The 20344-nt window shown below is 42.6% G+C and overlaps 1 protein-coding gene across 1 annotated transcript in view; it reads left to right on the top strand.

The window, feature by feature from the left end:
• Positions 1-20344, top strand: part of DNAH6 (dynein axonemal heavy chain 6) — a 364598-nt gene that overhangs the window by 317052 nt on the left and 27202 nt on the right. Inside the window, 2 exon segments of the mRNA XM_054986586.1 lie at positions 6010-6129; positions 16729-16850. Coding sequence (XP_054842561.1) covers positions 6010-6129; positions 16729-16850 — 242 coding nt within the window.

The following is a 20344-nucleotide window of genomic DNA, read 5'->3' as shown; positions in this document are numbered from 1 at the left end:
TTGTTTATGGACCTGGCATTGCACAACATCAGTGTCGAAGGAAGGTTCTTTTTCCTAGTTCCATCACCAGCGTTTCTCAGGAGGGGACGCAGGTTAGAAGGGCACCGAGCCATTCCATATCTCCGTGCCCTTCTCCACTGAGACTAGCTCCCACCGTCATACCACCCACGTCCCCAGATGACTGGGATCCCTGACCCCATGCCGGCCCTCCTCCCTATGTCCACCATCATCCAACTTACTCTCCATTTCCCACAACAACAACAGCAGGCGAGCACAATATTAATTCAAGCAACTGAGGCACTTCAAGATGTTCTTAAAGTACCTCAGGCACAGAGAAGGGCGGGGCTGAGAGGCTGGCTTCTCTCTCACAGGCAGGCAGGTGGTTGCTCTTCTCCCTCCCTCCCTCTCTGGCAACACAGGCTCCTGGAGGCAACGTTGTTAAAGTACCTCAGGCACAGAGAAGGGTGGGGCTGAGAGGCTGAATAACAAGGTTATAGCAACCAGCAAGTTGTGTAAGAAACCATGATTAAAATGAGTCTTACTGACTAATGATTTAAATAAATTTGATTTAAATCAAATCTATTTAACCCCCCACCCTTGGGGCTTAGTTGCTATCCTAAACAATTTACATACTTGCTTTAGGATCATGCTGTAAAACATCTCCTTCAATTGAAATCGGCACACAGTTCCTCATTATTTACTTCTAAGTTCTACCAAGCTGAAGATTAAAATTCCTTGAGATGAACACGAGTGCTTTCAAGGTTGCTTGCTAAGTGAAGGCTGTTCAGTGGGCACAAATTGCTGTTGAAAGTATTTTGTCAGTATGAGTTGTAAACATTTGTTCATTCACCCATGTCTATTAAACACTCGTTTATACCCAATTTATTTCATTCTAGCATCAGCCTCATGGATATTGCTCTGTCCAGAAAGTGCATATATATTTACTTATTTATTTATTGTTAATTAGCTGTATTTCTATATCCACCAAATGGCTCAATAGGGCCTCAGGATAATTTTCAACAAAGGAAAAATGACAGCAGCACAACAGCAACCAAGCTAATCTAAAACAAATGTCAGAAAAGTACAATTAAATCCAACTCAGTAATTAAAATCTAACTCTAAACTGCTTTAAAAATAGCCACCAGCAGCAGATGAAATAGCTCTGGTTCAATTAAGCATCAATAATCAGCTTAGGTTAGTTACGGTCTCCTTTTCTACTATAAAATGTATGTTTTTCCAGATCAGTAAACTTGTTCCAGCATACTCCTGTTTTGTTGTTATGGACAGTAAGGTTTTAAAGTTAGAATTCTAATAACTATATATTGACCTTAAAAGATGGAAATACCCAGGTTGTGAAGGTCTATAACAAAGGATTTAAATTTGCTGTCTCCCTAGGCAGAATATATTATTTCATCTCCAGCATTCAAAGGGTTCACAGGAAACTCTATGGTTTTGCTACAGAGATTCTGGTGAATCATGGAGTGTTGCACCAATGCAATGGCATTACTTCAGGATTCGCCCCAGTAGAAATGTCATGGTATGCACAATGCTGATGTCCACATCATTCTGCCTTTCCACAGCCCTACCAAGCTGGCTTATAAGCCGTCCAAGGCAGTAGTTATCCTGTTGGCCTATAAAACATTTTTAATGCTAGACAAAGGAGAAAGAAATCATTTTATGCTGTTGAACATTGTTTTATTATGCTGTAGCTTGTTATATCCCATAGTGAGTTTCTTGCTGCAAGTTTCATGATTGGTTTTTTTGTTTTGTTTTATTGATTGTTTTTATTGTTTTAATATTTTATTTGTTATTATGTTTTTATTTTATGAGTTCCCTTAAGCCCTATAGTGTTCTGGCATTGGCTTAATTTAGTCTACAATCCATATTCAGTTCTATTCAGTAGCACTTCGTTTTTTCTTTTTCTTTATGTATTATACAGGGATTCTGAAATTAGTGTTAGTAATATGTCTATTATATAAACCACAAAAGCCTATTATATAAACCACAAAAGCACTAGTCTCATCCGTGTATTTAAGTATTCCTGACCTGCCAGTTCTGCATGGATCATACAATCTAGTCTAAGTTGGAGAATTAAGTCTTTAACTATCTCTGCACAAATGTGCAGGGTGACCTCAGTGTATCTCCAGGCTGCATCTCACCATGAAGGCATGGAGGACCCTGATATGCCACTGGCTCATCATCAGCCTCATAGAGCTGAACTACACGAGACAAATTACACATGAAGAGTATGTGATTGCGTTTACACGTGTTTCCCCCCATTACTTTCCTGTTCAGTCACACAATTAAGCCACATGGCAGTCAATCCCATATACAGACTGGCACGGGTTTCCTCCCTGTTCCTTTGAGACGAGGGATGGTATCCCATGAAGGACATTCTCTTTGAGCATGCTCAAATCTTCCTCGGCAGTACAGAGCAAATTCGGCCATTGTTTCCAATGGGAAATGTGATTCAGGGATTTCTGGGGGCCTGGGGGCCGTTTTTGGACTGAATCTTACCAAATTTTCTGGGGACGTACTCCTAACTGTCCTCTAACTACCCCCCCCCCCAAATTTGATGAGCATTGGACTTTGGGGGCCATAAAATGCTTTCCCCCCCCCAAGAAGGAGCCCCAGCTACTGCTAATCTCCATTATTCTCTGTGGGGAAAACTATGGGGGCTATCCAGGGGGATAGGGTGGTATTTTGCAAAAGAAATCTACAAAATTTTCTGGAGACATACCCTTAACTGTCCTCTAAAGGCACCCCAAGTTCCATGAAGATTGGACCTCGGGTGCCCCCAGCCACCTCCAAACTCCATTATTCCCTATGGGGAAAACTAGGGTAGCTATCTAGGAGGCTGAGGTGGAATTTTGTAAGCAAAACCCACCAAATTTGCAGGGGACATATTCCTAACTGTCCTCTAAAGAACCCCCCCCCCCCCAGTTTCAGAGAGATTGGACCACGGAGGTCCATTTTATGATGCTCCCAGCCACCCCATTTGTTTCTATTATAGGGAAAAAAACTGACTCCCATTGCAAAAACACATGCATCATTCCCCCCCTCCCTGAAACTTGGGGGGGGGGGTCATTAGAGGATAGTTAAAAGTAGATCCTCAGCAAATTTGGTAAAATTCAGTCCAAATATGCCCCCCCCACGGCCCCAAAAGCCCCAAATCATATTTCCCATTGGAAACAGCTGAATTTTGCCAAATGCAGAAAGAGAAGGTGCATCATAGGATACCATCCCTCGTCTCCCCCCACGCTGACCAAAATCAGTGGTCTGCGCTGGGAACTCTCTGATTATGGCCATGGACACACAAATGCAGCTACATGAACTTATAGGACATGTGCATCGACTTAAGCTACAGCTTTAGGATATGCTTAGCTTGGGGGAAAGTCGACATGGGCACATTAGAGCATACATACTTCTTGCACAAACTCACGTAAGATGTCTCGTGTAGCTTAGCTCATAGTGTGCTCAAGGCTTTTATACATCCTTGTCAAAGCCTATAAGGTGTTTGAGGACTAGTGACAATACAGGTCCTACAGTGTGCCAAAGGGCTTCCAAGCATGCAGCAAAAACTTAGCCCTGTTTGTGACCATCTTTAGGACAAAGAAAGTTTTGACTCTTGAAAGCTCATACCCTGGAAATCTAGTTGGTCTCTAAGGTGCAACTGGACCCGAATCTTGCTTTTCTACTACAGACCAACATGGCTACCCACTTGAAAACAAAACCTGTGATGTCTTGAAGGTCTCAGTTTTGCATATCTAGAAAGAAACCAGATGTCAAGCAGGCAAGCCAGCCTGCCTGCCATGCCAGTGAATGTATTTCTACTGGGGGGATGGGTATCTCTTTCACTGTATCTTGGCTATGCTTTGCTTGGGCTGAGTGGTGTTATCAGTGCAGCTGAAGCGGCATGTCTGGGAACAGACCTTGGGAATTTCAGCTCTGCATCTCTTTCAGGACTTTTGCGCCAACTTCAACTGACTCTTGTTTGGACTGGGGGGAGGGGACTGGTACGACCTCTCGGGAAAGGCTTTGGCATTCCAGGCAATTACTATGTACCAGTGCACTTCTAGGGATATCTAATAAAGACCTTTAACTCATACAACCATGTTTGATGAAGTGAAGAGTCTGAAAGAATCCCCTAGCCAGGCCTGACACCAGAACTGTCATAGTACCTGCCCAGATACTGGTAAGCTGGGGTGCCATTAGAAATGGAACTCTGAAATCTGTGTGAAAAACAGGTTTTGGTATAATCTGTAGTATTTATTCTTTTTCCTGTGCTTCTATATCAGTGTTTCCCAATCTATGGGTTGGGACCCAAAAGTGGCTCATGAAGCCTCTGAAAATGGGTTACAGGCCAGCCATCCCTAATGGCATCTCCTGACTTTTGCATCTTTCTCTCTCTTCCTTTCTTTCCACATGCAGAGAAAGGAAGGCTCAGTGGGGCAGCCCTAGTCTTGCGCCCTTGCTTTCCTCCTGCTCTCTCCCCCTTTTGCAGGAGGAAGATGGGTGAACTGGCTGGTGAGCTCTCTCCCTGTTTTTAACTACACCCACCAAACGTGTTCAAGGGGCAAGAGACTGCTTGGCTGTTCGCTGTGCCTGGGGGTGTCACTTGGCAATCCTCACAAAATATGAATATATTTTGTAGTATGAGCTGCCTTGTACTTCTTTCTTTTGAAAAGCAGGGTTGAAGTGCTCCTCAGGAATAGCACAGAGTAATTCATGATCATGTAACTATCATGGAAGATGGGGAGGGAGGTTGCATTGTGAGAGGTCCAGATGAAAGCACAGATTCTGCCCAGCTTCCAGACACTGCACAGAGTTCTTTAAATGCTGACAGTGATGGATTCAGGGAACTTTCCAAACTAGAAGGAGCCGAAATGTGGGGGCTAGACACCTGCAGAAGCCCAGCGCACCTATCCTGCCCTCCCTCTCCCTGGCACCTTTGCAAAGAAGTGTCACCAAAGCTGAGTCCGAGCCTTCCCCTCTCTGCATGTGGATTCAGCACTAGGCCGGGCAACTGGAGGGAGGCAGGCAGCAGCGCTCGCCAGCCTTATGATGAGGAGAAGGGCAGCCAGGTTGGATCGCTGTCTTCTTCCTGCATGTTCCTCAGGTGAGCTGGCCGGTCAGCAAGCTCACTCTTCTAGGGCTGCCCTGCTGTGCACCTGTGTTAAAAAACTACAAATCAGTTAAAAATGGAGTAATCAGAAATGGGTTTAAATCAAGCGACCCTGTCACTTGTAGCATAACCCTGAGCATAGGCTCTGACTTGGCATTGCTCCTTCAGCAGCCCAACCTCTTGTCCAGACCCCTGAAGTGCCTCACTGTGGGAAATGGACTGTGCTAAGACACTTGCCACCCACCTCTTTGCTAACATCTGCCATCTTCCTGCATCTCCTCAATTCTGCCCCCCCCCCCAGCACTTTCTCAATCTCTTTGGCCAGCCCCGGGTGGGTCACCATATAAAGTAAATTTGGACTTTTGGGTCACCATATTAAAAGTTTGGGAACTGCTGTTCTATATAACTCTTAAATGTTCTCAGATATTGTTAAGGACCACCTGGTTCTGATCTATGCTTTGTTGAACTGTGCAGAAACCCAAGTAAGTGAAAGTGCCTCTTGGACAAAATTCAGTTACAAAGAAAAGAATGTGTGTTAGCACAATGGCTATGGTTTCCACATTCAAAACAAGTATGCCTGTTTGTACGTGTACTTTCCCCCATTAAACACTAAATTGTGCATGCCATTCAATAATTAGGCAAGCAATATACCAGTTAAAGTTCAGGGCTTCGATAATTGCACATTAAAATTAGTCACTTAATGATCTGGACAATTTGCTTGGTAGCCTAGTATTTCCATTATTTGTATTACTGCATTTAGAAAAGATTTATATGTGCAGTGTACTGGGTTTTATTAATCATAATCCAACAATGTAGAAGTATGCTCTTCAGAAAAGATGACAGCCAAGAAGATGAAATCATAACCTGTAAAAATAACATTGCAGGTGAAATTACATATGGTGGGCGAGTTACAGATGCCTGGGATCAGAGGTGCCTTCGCACAGTCCTAAGGAGGTTTTTCTCTCCAGAAACATTAGAAGAGGATTATACATATTCAGAGTCAGGTAAGTGCCTTTTCCCGTGTATGAAGTTCTCTTATCAATGGAAATTTCTATTTAAAGTATTGTAGCACCTTTGTGATTGAAGTATAGAGACCCACGAGATGAAACGACTGATGCTGCATTAAGTCTCGCCAGCCTGTCTTCTGGCAAAGAAGAAGAGGTCCTGTTTGAGTGTAAAAAGGGATTTGCTAGGAATTGTGGGAGCAGTGTGGGCAAAGTCCATGTGGAAGGGGAGTTTGCAACGAAGAGGACAGTTGAGCAACATTGATTGGGGAAGTTAGTTAGTTAGTAAGAAAGAAAGAAAGAAAGAAAGAAAGAAAGAAAGAAAGAAAGAAAGAAAGAAAGAAAGAAAGAAAGAAAGAAAGAAAGAACATTTATATGCCACCTTTCAACTCAAACTAGGGTCCCCAAGGTGGATGGATTGCTTTCACATGGATATTTTGCTCCAGCTAGACTCTAAAATTCTTACCAAGCATTGTCCACCTTCCGTGGTTTCCCCTGCTGCACTCAGATGTTTCTCAAACCTACTTTGGTATGATCTCTCCTGAAAGATTTCAGTCAAAAGCACCTTTGCCTTAGTGATGTAAAATTTCTGGAAAATGTGAAACAATGGGGAGAATTTTTGTTTGTGGTAAAATTGGAAACTGAGAAAAATTGAAATAAATTAAATATTTACTTTCTTATCAAACCTAACCTTATTTTACTGATTGGAACAACCTAAGATGCTTATATGTGCTATAGTGATATAGCAACCACCAATTTTTTAAACAAGGCCTCTGTTAGCACAGCATGGGGGAATGGTGCCTGCAAGAAGGATAGCCAAGCTACACAGAATTCTCCCATGCGGACCCACTGTTGCTTCTTCAGATATATCTGTATTCATAGTAGCAGTGACTGCACAACAAGGAATCTCTTCTGTGCAGAAGCAGCCTTGGTAAGAACCAATCCATTGTTTCCCCTTTACCATATGCTCACATATCTTTAATTGCATTCTGTTATTAATATTAATTTATTTTGGGAACATTATTTTCATGCCACAGTGTTGGAATTAATCAGCTCAGGTACAAGAAGATTCTAACAGTGCAGTCCTAAGCATGAATTGTTGTTTGAACTATCCAACAGAATCTTCAGAAATCTGAAGTTTAATGTAACTCCACACAGGTTCACTGTAACATTCACAGGAAACCAAATAAGGAGGTTTATTTTATTTTATTGTAATTTGTAAATAGCACACATCTGCTCAGGAAATTGCTGAAAGAATATAAGCATTGTACTTTCCTGTGCTATTTTTATATAGTCACTTTTCTGATTAGAACTGCATGTTAAAGTCCTTAACGAAAATGTCCAAGCTCAAGGATTTAGAAGAACTGCAGGCATTAGAGATTCAGAAGAGATTACTGCATATTTTATAAGCTTTACAGGGGCTTCTTTAAAGTCTTCATCAGATCATCCATGTGTAAAGTACAAAGCTTTGAGAACTTTTGCAAGGTTTGCAAAAAGACCCCATGTGTCTTTGAATCCCATGGGCTGCATTGCCTCCTTTTAGCTGGTCAAATGTAAGTAGCATGGCAGCCTCAACTTTTTAATGACCTATTTGCTGTGTTTATATTGAGAGGATACATACACGGCTGCAACGTACAAAGAAGGCTGCGATTGTCCCCATTTGCCTTTGACTACCCTGTGAATGCTGCTAATTTGTCACTTGCTCTGCGTGATCCAGCCAGTGACATTAAGCATGCACTAATGGCAACGTAGTTGTTGCTAGTGGATGGCATATAATCCTTACCTGTATCTCATATGTACAGTTGGAAATCTTCACCACACAGGTCCAACTGCATGTCATTGTGTACTAAATCATAGTACATGCATAAAGTGCTGTGAAGTCACAGCCAACTTAGGGTTTTCCAAGCAAGAGACAAATAGAAGGTAGTTTGCTATTGCCTGCCTCTGCATAGTGACTGGACTTCTTTGGAGGTCTGCCATCCAATCTAACATTGTTGTCCCCCTAGAATTATGATTATGAGGGAAACTTGGCTTGTGTTAACCATGGTTTATAATGTGAAACCATGGTTAACATTTGGATGGAAGGGGAGAAATTATTCTGGAAAGAGGAGTAATGGAGGAGGGGGGATATATACTCCTGATTGGCTGTAACTTTGCAAACCAGCAACAACCGTCAAATGTAGTAGAGAGCATTCTCTTGCTTCCTTTGTGACTTTCCTATTATAGTTATATATTATATATCCTATTATAGTTCCCTGTCTTTAGCCAACAGTGGGAAAGCCTTAGGCTGGAGAAACATTTTTATTTCTGGAGAGCTGAAGTTGGTATGATAGAACCCTCTTTGTCCTTGCGCATGTTTCCTGCTATCCTCTCTGTTCATAGGTTTTACAATTTTCATGCTTCATATATTGCAGACGTTGTTGCTGAGGGATGGGAGAGCCACAAGCATCCTGCCAGGAGATCCAAATCTCCAAGAGATAAGGATGTGTTGCTACTGGTGGTGGTGATAGGAAAGGAGCTACAGGGCACTTCTGCAAGCTGCAAAAGCAGTTACCGCACTGACTCCATTGGAGGAACATGATTACTCTTTTTCAGACTTCTGACAGAAGGATAAGTTAAGGGAAGAGGATGGGTGTGGGGGACTTCCAGTGGGTGAATGACCTTTAGGGCTTCAGTTACAGCTACAGGAACCATTGTACCAATTCAGTTGTTCAAGCAAAACAATTAATGATGCAGCACATTTTGATTTTGAAATTACTCTGCTAGCATAGAGCATAGCAGGAAAAATGCCCAGTCTATTTGCATGGGTTTGCAATATTAGTTTATTAAAAATGGCAGATCTGCATTTTTAATAAATTACTTATCAGTTTTTAAGACAGAAGGATCACTGTGTATACAAGTCCTAAAGTAAAAGATTCTCCCATACACATGTACACAGCACACACACACACACACAGAGGGAGCACTATGGAAAGGAAGAAGGGGGGATTGGGCTTGCTGCATCTCTGATTTTCTTGTCTTTGTTTATGTAACATTTTTATTTTGTTTTAAGCTGCTTTATGAAAGTTGTAATCTTCCTTGATGCCAGTACTGATGGAAAGGCAGGATATAACATATCACTAAGAGCAATATAAGTGCTATAAATAAATTAATCAATTAGAATGGATTCTATGTTATTGCCTATCTTAGACCCTTCTGGTCCTTTGATACTGAGGAAAGTGAATTTAATGGACTAGAATATTTTCCTTTTCCCTATTTTCATGTGATTGAACTGTATTTTTACTGTGCAAAGCAGAGAGTGAACACTGGGGTAAAGTGCCCAGGCAGATGACATGTGCGAATGCCAGTCACTGTGAGGTGCCTGCTATTTGAAGTTTTGGTGAAAGGATACCCACATATGTACACTTGGCTAGGTTACTGGTAGCAAGAGGCACCTATATTACTATGCACTATGCCATAGCCATAGGCAAAGCCAGATATAAAGATCAAAATAGCCAACACTAGGCTGCTAGGTTGCTGACAAAATCACTGTGGTCAGTTCATATAAAACTGATTTTAAAGCAGCTGCACTGGTTACCAATTAGCCTCCAGATCCAATTTAAAGTGTTGGTCCTCACCTTTAAAGCCCTTCACAGTCTGGGACCCTCAACATTCTGGTCCGCCTCTCCATTTTGACCCCCCTCCCCATTGCATCTGCTTTTGTTAATCTTTGTAGGGCTTGCTGCTGCTTTCTGACCCTGAGTTGGCACAACTTTCTTCCACCAGGCAGAAGTCCTTTAGGATTGTGGTGCTCTCCCTTTGGAAACGCACTGTCAGAAGGCACTCGTGCTTAGCAGGACCTTTTGATGTCTTGGAAACTCTGTAGGACAGAACTATCCTGGTGTGCCTTTGCTATCTAATATTCTTTGTGAGGCAGAGCAAAGTGCTGTGCATTTTGATCTACTTGCAATTTTAATGTTATCTGCAGGGTTTTGTAGGCTGAAGTTGGGACTAGAGTGGTTTTTAATTACTGTATTAGGCTGTTTTATTGTAATTTTACTAAATATTATATTTTTGTATTGTATTTTTTTAACTTGTGAAACAAGAGATCTTAACTGAAGAGAAGTGGTTTAAAAACTGAATAAATAAATCACCAAAGCCCGGGAACAAATTCCACTAGCAACTATGGCTGCATCTTTATTTATTTAGATACTAGTATTATATTACATTTTTCCCAAGTGAGGAGGACCCCGAGCAGTTTACAGTGTTCTCTCCTCCTTCCGTTTTGTCCTCATAACAATCATGCTGTGAGAGAGACCGTAGATGGTACCTCAAGTTACAAATGTAGAGACTTCAAATATCCTCAGGTAATCTTTAGTGAAGCTCTATCTTGGAGAGCCCATTTGACAATCACCAGTTCTACAGCTTTACTCGTGGGTGCTATTCTGACATTTTCTTGATTGATCCAGCTCTGAAACTATATCAGAGTAAAGCTGACCCACAGCTTCTATATGGAGGTTTGGGGATGGAACGATCACAGAATTAGAATCCATCCAAAACCTCTTTTTAAAGAGAATTCTTTTACTGTGCGCTTATCTATGTTGAATTGCATCCTGTTCACAACCACCCACTTCTCCAGAATATTCAGGTCTTGTTGAATTTTAACACTATCTTCTTGGGTGTTTGCCACTCCTCCCATTTTGGTATCATCAGCAAATTTAATGAATAGCTCATTTACCCCTTCATCCAGATCATTGATAAAAATATTGAAAAGTACCAGGCCCAAACCTGAACCCTATGGCACCCCACTGGACACCTCCCTCCAATCTGATGAAACACCAGTGACCACCACTCTTTGGGTGTGGTCCTCTAACCAGTTCCCTATCCACTGAACTGTCCTATAGTCCAGTCTGCAGTCTTCCAGTTTACCCATTAGAATGTCATGGGGGACCTTATCAAAAGCTTTACTGAAATCCAGGTAAATCACATCAACAGAGTTCCCTGAGAAGATCTGTTGGGGACAAAACCATGTTGATTTCCCCGGATCACTAAGCGGTCCTTCAGATGCTTACAGATCAATCCCTTTAAAATCTGCTCTAATATCTTCCCAGCAAGAGAAGTCAGACTGACCGGCCTATAGTTTCCCGGGTCATCCTTCTCTTTCTTAAAGACTGGGATAACATTCGCTCTTCTCCAATCTTGTGGCACATCCCCAGTCCTCCAGGAGGCCTTGAAGATGAGGGACAGAGGCTCTGCTAGTTCTCTAGAAAGTTCTTTGAGCACTCTTGGGTGCACACCATCCAGCCCAGGGATCTGTATTCGTCCAGTGCAGCCAGGTGCCTCTCCACAACCTCTCTGTCAATGTCAACTAGCCACCCAGGTGTCCTGTCCTGTCTTCTACCATCTCTAGATGGGCTCGAGTTCTTCAGGGAGAAAACAGATGCAAAAAAGTAATTAAGCCTGCCTGCTTTTTCTGTGTCCTCCATCAGAGTTTCTCCTTCTACTCTCAACAGCGGTCCCCATGGCTGGTACCAATATTTGGACTTGGGTGTTCCAAGTATGATGCTGCTACAGATAGTCAATCGCCCTGGTTTAAACTGATTAAAAGGGGCCATCTTAGAACCTCCTAACTTTCTAGCATTATTCTCCCGAATCGCAGAATAGGCGTTACTCTCTTCAGTTCCAGACCGTGCCAACAACTCAGCTTGCTGGTTGATACTCCCCACAACCGACTGAATTACATATCTGCAGAACTCTGGCAGATCTGTCTCATAAAATTCCGTCTTGCCTCCTTTACATAGAACCTAGAACCAAATTTCTTGCAGCATTTCTGAAGGGCTTAAACTTGTCCTCAGAAACAGAGAAGCTGATTCTTCTTCTCTCGGATACTGACCCATTCATCTTATAAAGAGTGCCATTGTTTGCCTCAGCAGCCAAGAAAACATGGGCTGAAATTGTATCTATAGGGTGAAATATCTTTTAACTTGATGAGCACTTTCAGATTTGGTTGTTTTATCAATGTTATCTATGATTCATGTTTTATGTTCTGTGTGACTGATTATAATGGCCTTTGCCGACATACAGTAAGTGCTACTTTCTTGTCATATCACTGTCCAGCCTCCAGTACTTTGCTATGTCTGGATTTAAATTTCATGGATTCACCCTTATGCAGTCCTTCATTGTCTCCAAACACTTGTTTAGTATGTTCATAACCTCCCTAGACTTAGTTGGAAAGACGGGATAGAGTGTGTGCCATGAATATATTGTTGGCATTTTGTCCCAACTCTCTGCACAATCTCTTACATAGCTATTAAAAAGCGAGTGGGGGGGGGGGATTGAGAAACACTGTAAACCATAGGACACGGGGCAGAAAAAGCCCCCTAGTAGCACCTTCTGGAATGTACGCTCCAAAAAAGATCTAAACCAACATTGGACCATACTACACAGGCCCATCCTTGCCAGAAGGGTACTATGGTTTGATGATATTGAAGGACAAAGAATGGTCCTGGACATCTTAAGAGGAGATACTTCCTCTTTTAGTCAACTGTTGGCAACCAAAACAGTATTTGTATCATAAGCAGGTCAGAATCCAATTGAAGCCATTTATCTCCAAGAACATCAGGAGTTGCTCTACCATAATTCTCTCCAAATTTTTCCAGGTCACCTCATTAAAATCATGGAAAATCCTTAACTTCTACTGGTAAATGATGCTTCTTAACCATTTAATAATTTTTATTCATGTATTTGAGCAATTGGCAACCAAATTGAAAATAAGTCCTTCAGTTTCAGGTTCTCAGACTGGGTAGTTTCAGCAGTTCCTCAGATTAGATAAACATGCATTAGAGTCCAAATATATCATCAGGCCAAGCCTAATTATACAAGTTTTCCTGGGATTACAGTTGGGATAGCCTCATGTTTAACACTCCTCTACAAAGCCATCAGGAATAAGGCTAGCCTTGCATCCTTTTCCCACTTTTTAACATTAATATCAAGAAGCATTCAGCTGTGTAATGGTTCCACCTGCCATCTGCAATGATATGGTCTAGCAGAACTTGCACTGCGTGACCATCCTCATCATGTATTTTTGCTCTTAGTCAGACCTTCGAATATTATTTCATGATCCCAAGAGGTAGGATAGCTTGCAAATGAACCAGCATCTTCCTTTAACTCTTTGTAATATTCTCCTTCATGCCTCAAAAATGAAAACTGACCATGCAATACAGCTGGTGTTTCCCCAGATGCCCTGTTGCATTTCATACATTGTCTCTGCTGGGTACACTCACTTTCAGCCAGAACTGTCTTTTTACATTTCCCTCAGGGGAAGCAACTCTTAGCAGTTCTTTGCTAAATGCAGAATATTCTTGACCACTGTTTAGTTCTGGAGGCGTTCATTCTTGTGATTTTGCTTGCACAAAGACTGCTCTTATTGTTCAGAATCAGAAACACATATAAAGACGGACAGAAGACAACTTGATGGATTGTATGTAAACTATCCTACAGCAAGAGCGAGTGGATGTCCAGGGTCCCTCTGGACGCCAGGTGGTTCAAGGCCATAGTCCACAGAGGCAAGGGAGGGTGCGATCCAGTACATTGACATTGTAGTTTAGTCCATAGATTGTGTACAGTTGGAGGGTCATCACTAGGGCAGGTCTGAGACCAGTTCAGAAGCTGAAGTCCAGAAAACAGTCCAAAGTTACAGGAGCGAGGCAGAGGCAGGGTCTGTGGCGGCAGGGTCAAGAATGGTTTGACTCGTTGCATCCATAGGCAGTCTTTCCTTCTCTTCATCCTTTAAAGCCAAAATGCTTGTTTCGCAGCTGGGCTGCATCTGGCCCATGCACGTGCTCTCCTCTCTACTGATTGGATCCAGGTATCTCTGGGCTGCTAAACGTGCCGTTCGTCTCCTTTCCAGTAGTTCATGCTGGACCCTCCTCCATCTGCACTCCAGCAGCTCTCAAGAGGCAAGCTGTGTAGCGGGGTACTATTCGATCCCACATCATGGGCCAGGACAGATGGGACGCTGCCATCAGGCTGTAGTTCCTCATTTGGCAGAGTAGCCGTAGCTTCTAGGGGCTGTCTGTAGCTGACTGGGTTGGGACCTGCTCCAGCTGCTCCTTTCTCTTCCCCCGAGCTGTCTGCCTTGTCAGGGCTTACTGCGTCTGGCTGACCCACAACAGTGGGACAGGTTAAGGCCATAAAAGTTTAGGTGTGATATGCTATGGTGACTGCATAGGCCTTTTTATACCAAATTGGGCTGTGATTCATTTTTGCAAATTCAGTGTGTGTGACAGGGGAGCAGGAAGGAGAGAGGCCAGGGCAATTAAAGCCTCATTTGCTCAACCTGACAGCTCTCCTTCAAATGTTTGGGTAACTGACATCCTTGGGATAAATAAATGCATGTTCCTTTAGCCTTTTGGTACCATCATAAAACTGACTTTATGGTCTACGTGTACCTACATGACCAAGGGCCACTTTAGCCATGGAGGAGGAGAGTATAAAGAGGCTCAACAGTCCTTTGTGTGTGTGCTTTGGTTATTCAGAATAAAGGGAATAAAGGGTCTGAAAAGATGGGTCTGCCTTCTCCAAAAACAGAACGCCCATCCCAGCAAGAGATGTCTTAGCTACTGTTTGGTAACTCACAACATGGTAGTTAGACATTAGCAATGTTCTGTTCTTTCTTTTCTTTTACTTAGCTGCAAGCCTGGTGCAAGGCAAGTTCCTATGTACTGTGTGCTCTTTATATTTTACATTCTTTATAGTTCATTAAAGAACTTTATTTGGTTAAGTTGTGCCAATGTGTTCTCACTCATGGGCTTTCTGCTTGAGCCATTGCTAGCTCTCTGTACACATTCAGAGGCTCTCCAGCTCCCCAAACAGTCAGTGAAGGCTCAGGCCTGTTTATTTCGGGTCATGGCACGTTACCAGGAAGAGGAAGGAGGAAACCTCCCTGCCGATCATCACAAGTTAGATGATTAGAAAATAGTTACGTTTTGTTTGCTAGCAGAGTTACTCAGTCAGAAGTGTTTGCCCAACATGCAGTAATCAATCTTCGGGCAATTAAATTGTAGAAAAGATAGAACTTACATTTTATTCAGGTAGATTCCGTTCACAGCATTTTCTTGTAGTCCAAAATAAATGTCTAAGACATGCTGAGTCACCTACTACAACATAGATAAGAGAGGCCTAGGATAATTGCACATATCTCATAAAGTGGTTTGGACTTCAGAAGTGTCCGCAACCAAACTTCCATGCACATTCCTGTAAGACAAGAGACCTACTCAAATCATCAATTTGATTGTATTTCTCTGGGGAACAGATGGAGGGTAAGAGCTAGAAAGGCAATTCGGTCTTAATTTTGTAGACTAGCCGTTTCATAACACTGTTGGGCAGAAATAATTTCTTACCAGCACTTGTAATTGTAGATATACAAATCTTTCCTTCTCCTTGCCAACATGGTAATTAGGCTGTCAACATTGAAATTAAGAGTCAATTTAGTCCCAGTTCTATCAGCTGCCAAACACCTAAAAACTCCCCACAGGGAAAACCTACCAAGGATCCATCCTCAAGCTGCTTACTCAGAAACTGGGATTTTAGACTAGTCATGTTAACTTTAGTCGGTTTTCACTGGAAGCAGTGTTGGGGAATTTGGACTGGGGATTTGCAGCCATAGTAGGCAACTGCAGGATTGAGAGCCCAATCAGGCACGACGTTTACTGCACTGGTATCTCTCTGAGCTGGGAATGGTTGCTTTCCGATTTTAGGTCAGTCTATAAAAACTCTTCGACTCTTTCTATTTCAGACAAGGTTTGTTCTATTTAAGCAGTGTTCCATGTGAACATATCATCTGCTCTCTTTCCTGAGGCAACAGATATTTAGTTGTGAGGATGTTTCTTCCTACAGAAAACAAAAAGGGAAATTCCATTTGTATCAAAACATTTTGTTGTTATGAAATGCTAGGGAATACTAATATAGATATTCAGTCCTATTTTAAAAAAATCCCTTTAAGCAGTCTTAATCTGATTTTTATATATATATAACTCTCTTTGGGGGAAAAGATACAGCTTTCAAAATGTGTTTGAAAAGAACCTTTGTTGTGATGTTTTGTTGTTATTTATGGATCTGTTTAGAATTGTGATTAATATATATTTCCCAGTTCTCTCTTTTCCTCCCTCTGGCAGTGTGTGTAGCCTCTCCCCTTTCCTTTCCTCTCTCTTACCATCCTACCTACCCTTTTCTGTGTCTCCCCAACAGCCTCTGCCCCCCCCCACCCGCTCACATTCCTTTTTCTGTGTCCTCCTGTTGTTTCCCCTTTTTGCTCCTCCCCCCACCCCTCTTTACCTTTCCTTTCTCCCATCTTTTACCTTTTTCAGTCTCTTTTACCCTCCCTTCTGGTGCTGACACTAACTGAGGCTTGGCATCCTCAGCAATGTTGGCTGGGAGGTTGTTTAGCAATCTCAAAAATGGTCCCCAGGGTCTCAAAACACAGTGCTGTGAGATCTCAGTGGGGATTAAAGCTACAGACATTGCTTCTATATGCACACGTTGACATGTATAATACATAGATGATGCCATTTGATATGAGTAAAATGTCTTCCTGCTATGCTTCTTATTTTTACATAACAGGTATATATTTTGCTCCAGTGGCTGATAGTTTGCAAGATTTTAAAGACTATATTGAAAACCTTCCTTTGAGTGATGATCCAGAAATTTTTGGGATGCATGAAAACGCCAATTTAGCTTTCCAGGTTTGTGAATTTGTATTTAAAGTATATGTTGTAAGCTAATTAAGATGTTACATTTTGTAATTTAAAGGAGCAATGTGATTTAATGGTTATATTTTGTTGAATAGAAATAACAAGGCACACTTGCTAAACAGTCTACCCATGTCTCCTGAACATGTATTAATCCCTTCAATTAGTACTGAAAGAATTCTTTTTCATTTTAAATTGTTTTGTAGCCAGCTGCATTTTAAGGACTTATTCTAAGTCTGCTGTTTATTAATATCAATAGTATCTTTAGCTGTTCATAGATGGGCCTTCAAAAGGTTAAAAAACAAATAAAAACTTAGCAAACCATTACACTAATCTTCCCTGTCTTTGTATTTTTTTTAAAAAAATTGTCCATTAACCTTTTGTCTTACCCACTATCTGGCTTTACCACTAAAGAAGAGCTGTTCGTGTCGTCTATTCCTTCTCCCCCTTCTCCCCATTTCATCCCCTCTTAGCAGATGGCTGTGTCTTCAGTTGACTCAGCCACTGAAGTTCCAGGTACAGGGGGGTCATCAGAAGGAGAGCCGGGGGTGGTGCTCCCTGGGCAGCCCAGCAAGAAGGCCCTGCATAATTGCTTGCCACAACCCTACACCACGGTAGAGCTCCAGGATGGAGCCATGAGCCATGAAGTGCTGCAGACTGGCGGTGTGGATGAGGAGCAAATTGGCGTGAAAACGCCTTTTCCCTGAAGAGTGCAGCCAGGAAATCCTGACTCGCCAGAACGGGCCTCTGCAGCCAGAGGAACAGAGCCGGAAGGGGTGACTGTGCAGGAAGCTTCAGGTCCTGCAGAGGGTCCCAAGTAGAAAATGAACCAGAATGATTAGCTTCTCTCCCTCCTTCCTGTCGTGGCTTGAGGAATTTGTTCTCTCAAATGGAGAAAAAGGGGGGAAAAACCAAGCCCAAGGAAACCTCCAAAAAGAGGCACAATGAAGATAGCAAGCCATCTTCCCACCCCCACCAGTCCAGCCTAAAAGGCATATCTCTCCAGGGTCAAGCCAGACATGCAGGTTTTCCCTGCAGCCGCACAGCAGCTTTGAGGAATAGCTGTTAAAAACAAAGGAGGGCCCAAGCAGCTTCAGGATGCCTCTATGGGAAGAGGAAGGGTTCCTCCCTCCCCACTCAAGCTGCTTCCCCATGTCCCAGTAGCATGGCGGGAGTCGTCCCCCCCCCCCTATTTTTATTGCTTCACTTGAACAGAATACCCCATGCAGAGCAGAAAAAGCAGGGGGAACCCCTCTCTGCCATAATATTTTGGCATGGGGAAATGGCTTGGGGGAGGCCCTCCCCCCACAGAGGGGGGACCGTTTGAGGCTCTACTTTATTTTTTAACGGCCATGCCTCAAAGCTGCTGTATGGCTGCAGGGAACCCGAGCTGGGTCTGAGGAACCCAGACCCAACTCTTAAAAAACTTGCATGTTTAACTTGACCCTCAGATTACAGGAATGCTGGACACCAGCAAAAGCACTTCCTGTGCCACCAAGGTAGCATGTAAAGGACTTCCCTCTCCTTTAAGCAGACACACCATCTCTCCCTCGTACAGATTAGAGAAAGGATTGTTTCTCAGAGATTCTGAGATCTCTGATAGCAAATTGATCACAAGGCTGGAGATGTATCGGAGAAGGAACCTTCTCAACAAAGTCTAAAGGCTGTTTACGCAGGAGGAATTGCCTCCACTACTCTACAAGGCTCTCAAAATCCTTCAGCTTTCTCCCCCCAAAGTACAGCAACCTGAGGAAGAGGAGGATGCAGATCCCAAAATTTTGTCTAATCTCAGGGAGCTTGGATGTGCCTTTCCTTTTCCCAGCTCTTTTGAACAGTAAATCAAGGAGGAGTGGGCTGCCTCTGCTTATCAGCACTTGCATATGGGGTAAATGAAAAGAATGTATGCTTCCTCTCCTAGAGTATCTAAGCTCCTAAAAATTCCAACAGTGGATGCACCCATAGCTAACTTAATGAATACCACTCCCTAAAGAAGGGGAAGGCAAACTAAAAGATGCCACTGACAAGAGGAATGAGGCAGTTCTACTCAAATCACATAAAGCCATGGCTCTGCCTATCAGAGCAGTGGCTGCAAATTCTCCTATGGCCAGGGCATCTATCATGTCACTCCAAAAATTACTAAGAGAGTTCCCAGATTTCAACAAGAAGGTCCTAGTCTATCTTAATAGGCTGGAGGGAGCAGCCACTGTTATGGCTGATGCCACCATGGACTCCATGAAATTCTCAGCAAGGGCTGTGGCATCCAATGTGATGGTACATAGGCACCCCTGGCTGAAGTTCTGGGCAGTGAATACATTCTCTAAATCAAACGTGGCCACATGGTCATTTCTCAGGGGCAAGCTCTTCAGGGGTAGCCCAGATGGCATCATAATAGAAACAAAGGACAAGAAAAAGGCAATGCCTTTTGAGCAAGATGACAAAAGCTCCCAAGGCTACAGAACTCTACCTGGATTCAGAGGAGACTTCAGAAGAACTCCTAGGATAAGTCAAGACAACCCAATCATTCTGGTTGCCAATCCAGATCTGCTGGACAGCCAACTGAAATCAGTAATCCAGAGGAGTTAGCCGTGTTAGTCTGTAGTAGCAAAATCAAAAAGAGTCCAGTAGCACCTTTAAGACTAACCAATTTTATTGTAGCATAAGCTTTCGAGAATCACAGTTCTCTTCGTCAGATGCATGGAGGGCAAAAAGAGAAACTGGTCAGATATAGAGGAGGAGAGGGGGGAGGGGTAGATGCAAACATCTCCTTCTGATATGCAGATGCAAACAGCTCCTTCTGATCTGGAGATCAGTTTGCTTCTGTAAAGGTTCAGAGGACTTAAGCTTTCAAGAATCACAGTTCTCTTCGTCAGATGCATGGAGGGCAAAAAGACCTCTCCAGGGTCTTGAGTCAACATCTTTCTGGGACCTCCTGCATACGAAGCAGATGCTCTGCCACTGAGCCATGGCCCTATCCCTTCCCTTTGCACTGACAAAGGAAGTTTCTTCCATCAGAGCAAGTCTCTTTAATAGAAGAGAGGTGCAGGCTGCAACCTCATGTGCCTTGCCAAGCAGAAAGACTTATTTTTAATTAAAGCATTGCATTTTTGCCTATGGTGTTTACAAACCAGACTAAGGAAGCAAAAAACATAATAGTTGACAGCATAAAGAGGAAGACTGGCATCGTACTAAAGCCTCCCATAAAAGTCACGTTGTTTAATAAACTGTGGCCCTTGGGAATTAGATACAGAATTTCATGTCTTCAATTTCTAAGGTAATCACTTAAAATCATTAAAATTTAACTCTGTCCTCTTAATGTTATAGCTGTATTTGATAATATATTGTAGAAAGTTTAATGAACTAAGTTAAAAAATATGCAGAGGAAAAGGCCCTGCTTCTTCCCCCAAAATACATTAAAACTAATTTTTAACTAAATACAGGTTGATGGGAAAGCTATTAACAACTATTTCTATTGACTTTAACATCTTTAT

This window comes from Eublepharis macularius, chromosome 8 (assembly GCF_028583425.1).
Source record: "Eublepharis macularius isolate TG4126 chromosome 8, MPM_Emac_v1.0, whole genome shotgun sequence".
NCBI classification, from domain to species: domain Eukaryota; kingdom Metazoa; phylum Chordata; class Lepidosauria; order Squamata; family Eublepharidae; genus Eublepharis; species Eublepharis macularius.
Note: the sequence above shows the minus strand (reverse complement) of the source record. Positions and strands in the feature narration are given on the sequence as shown.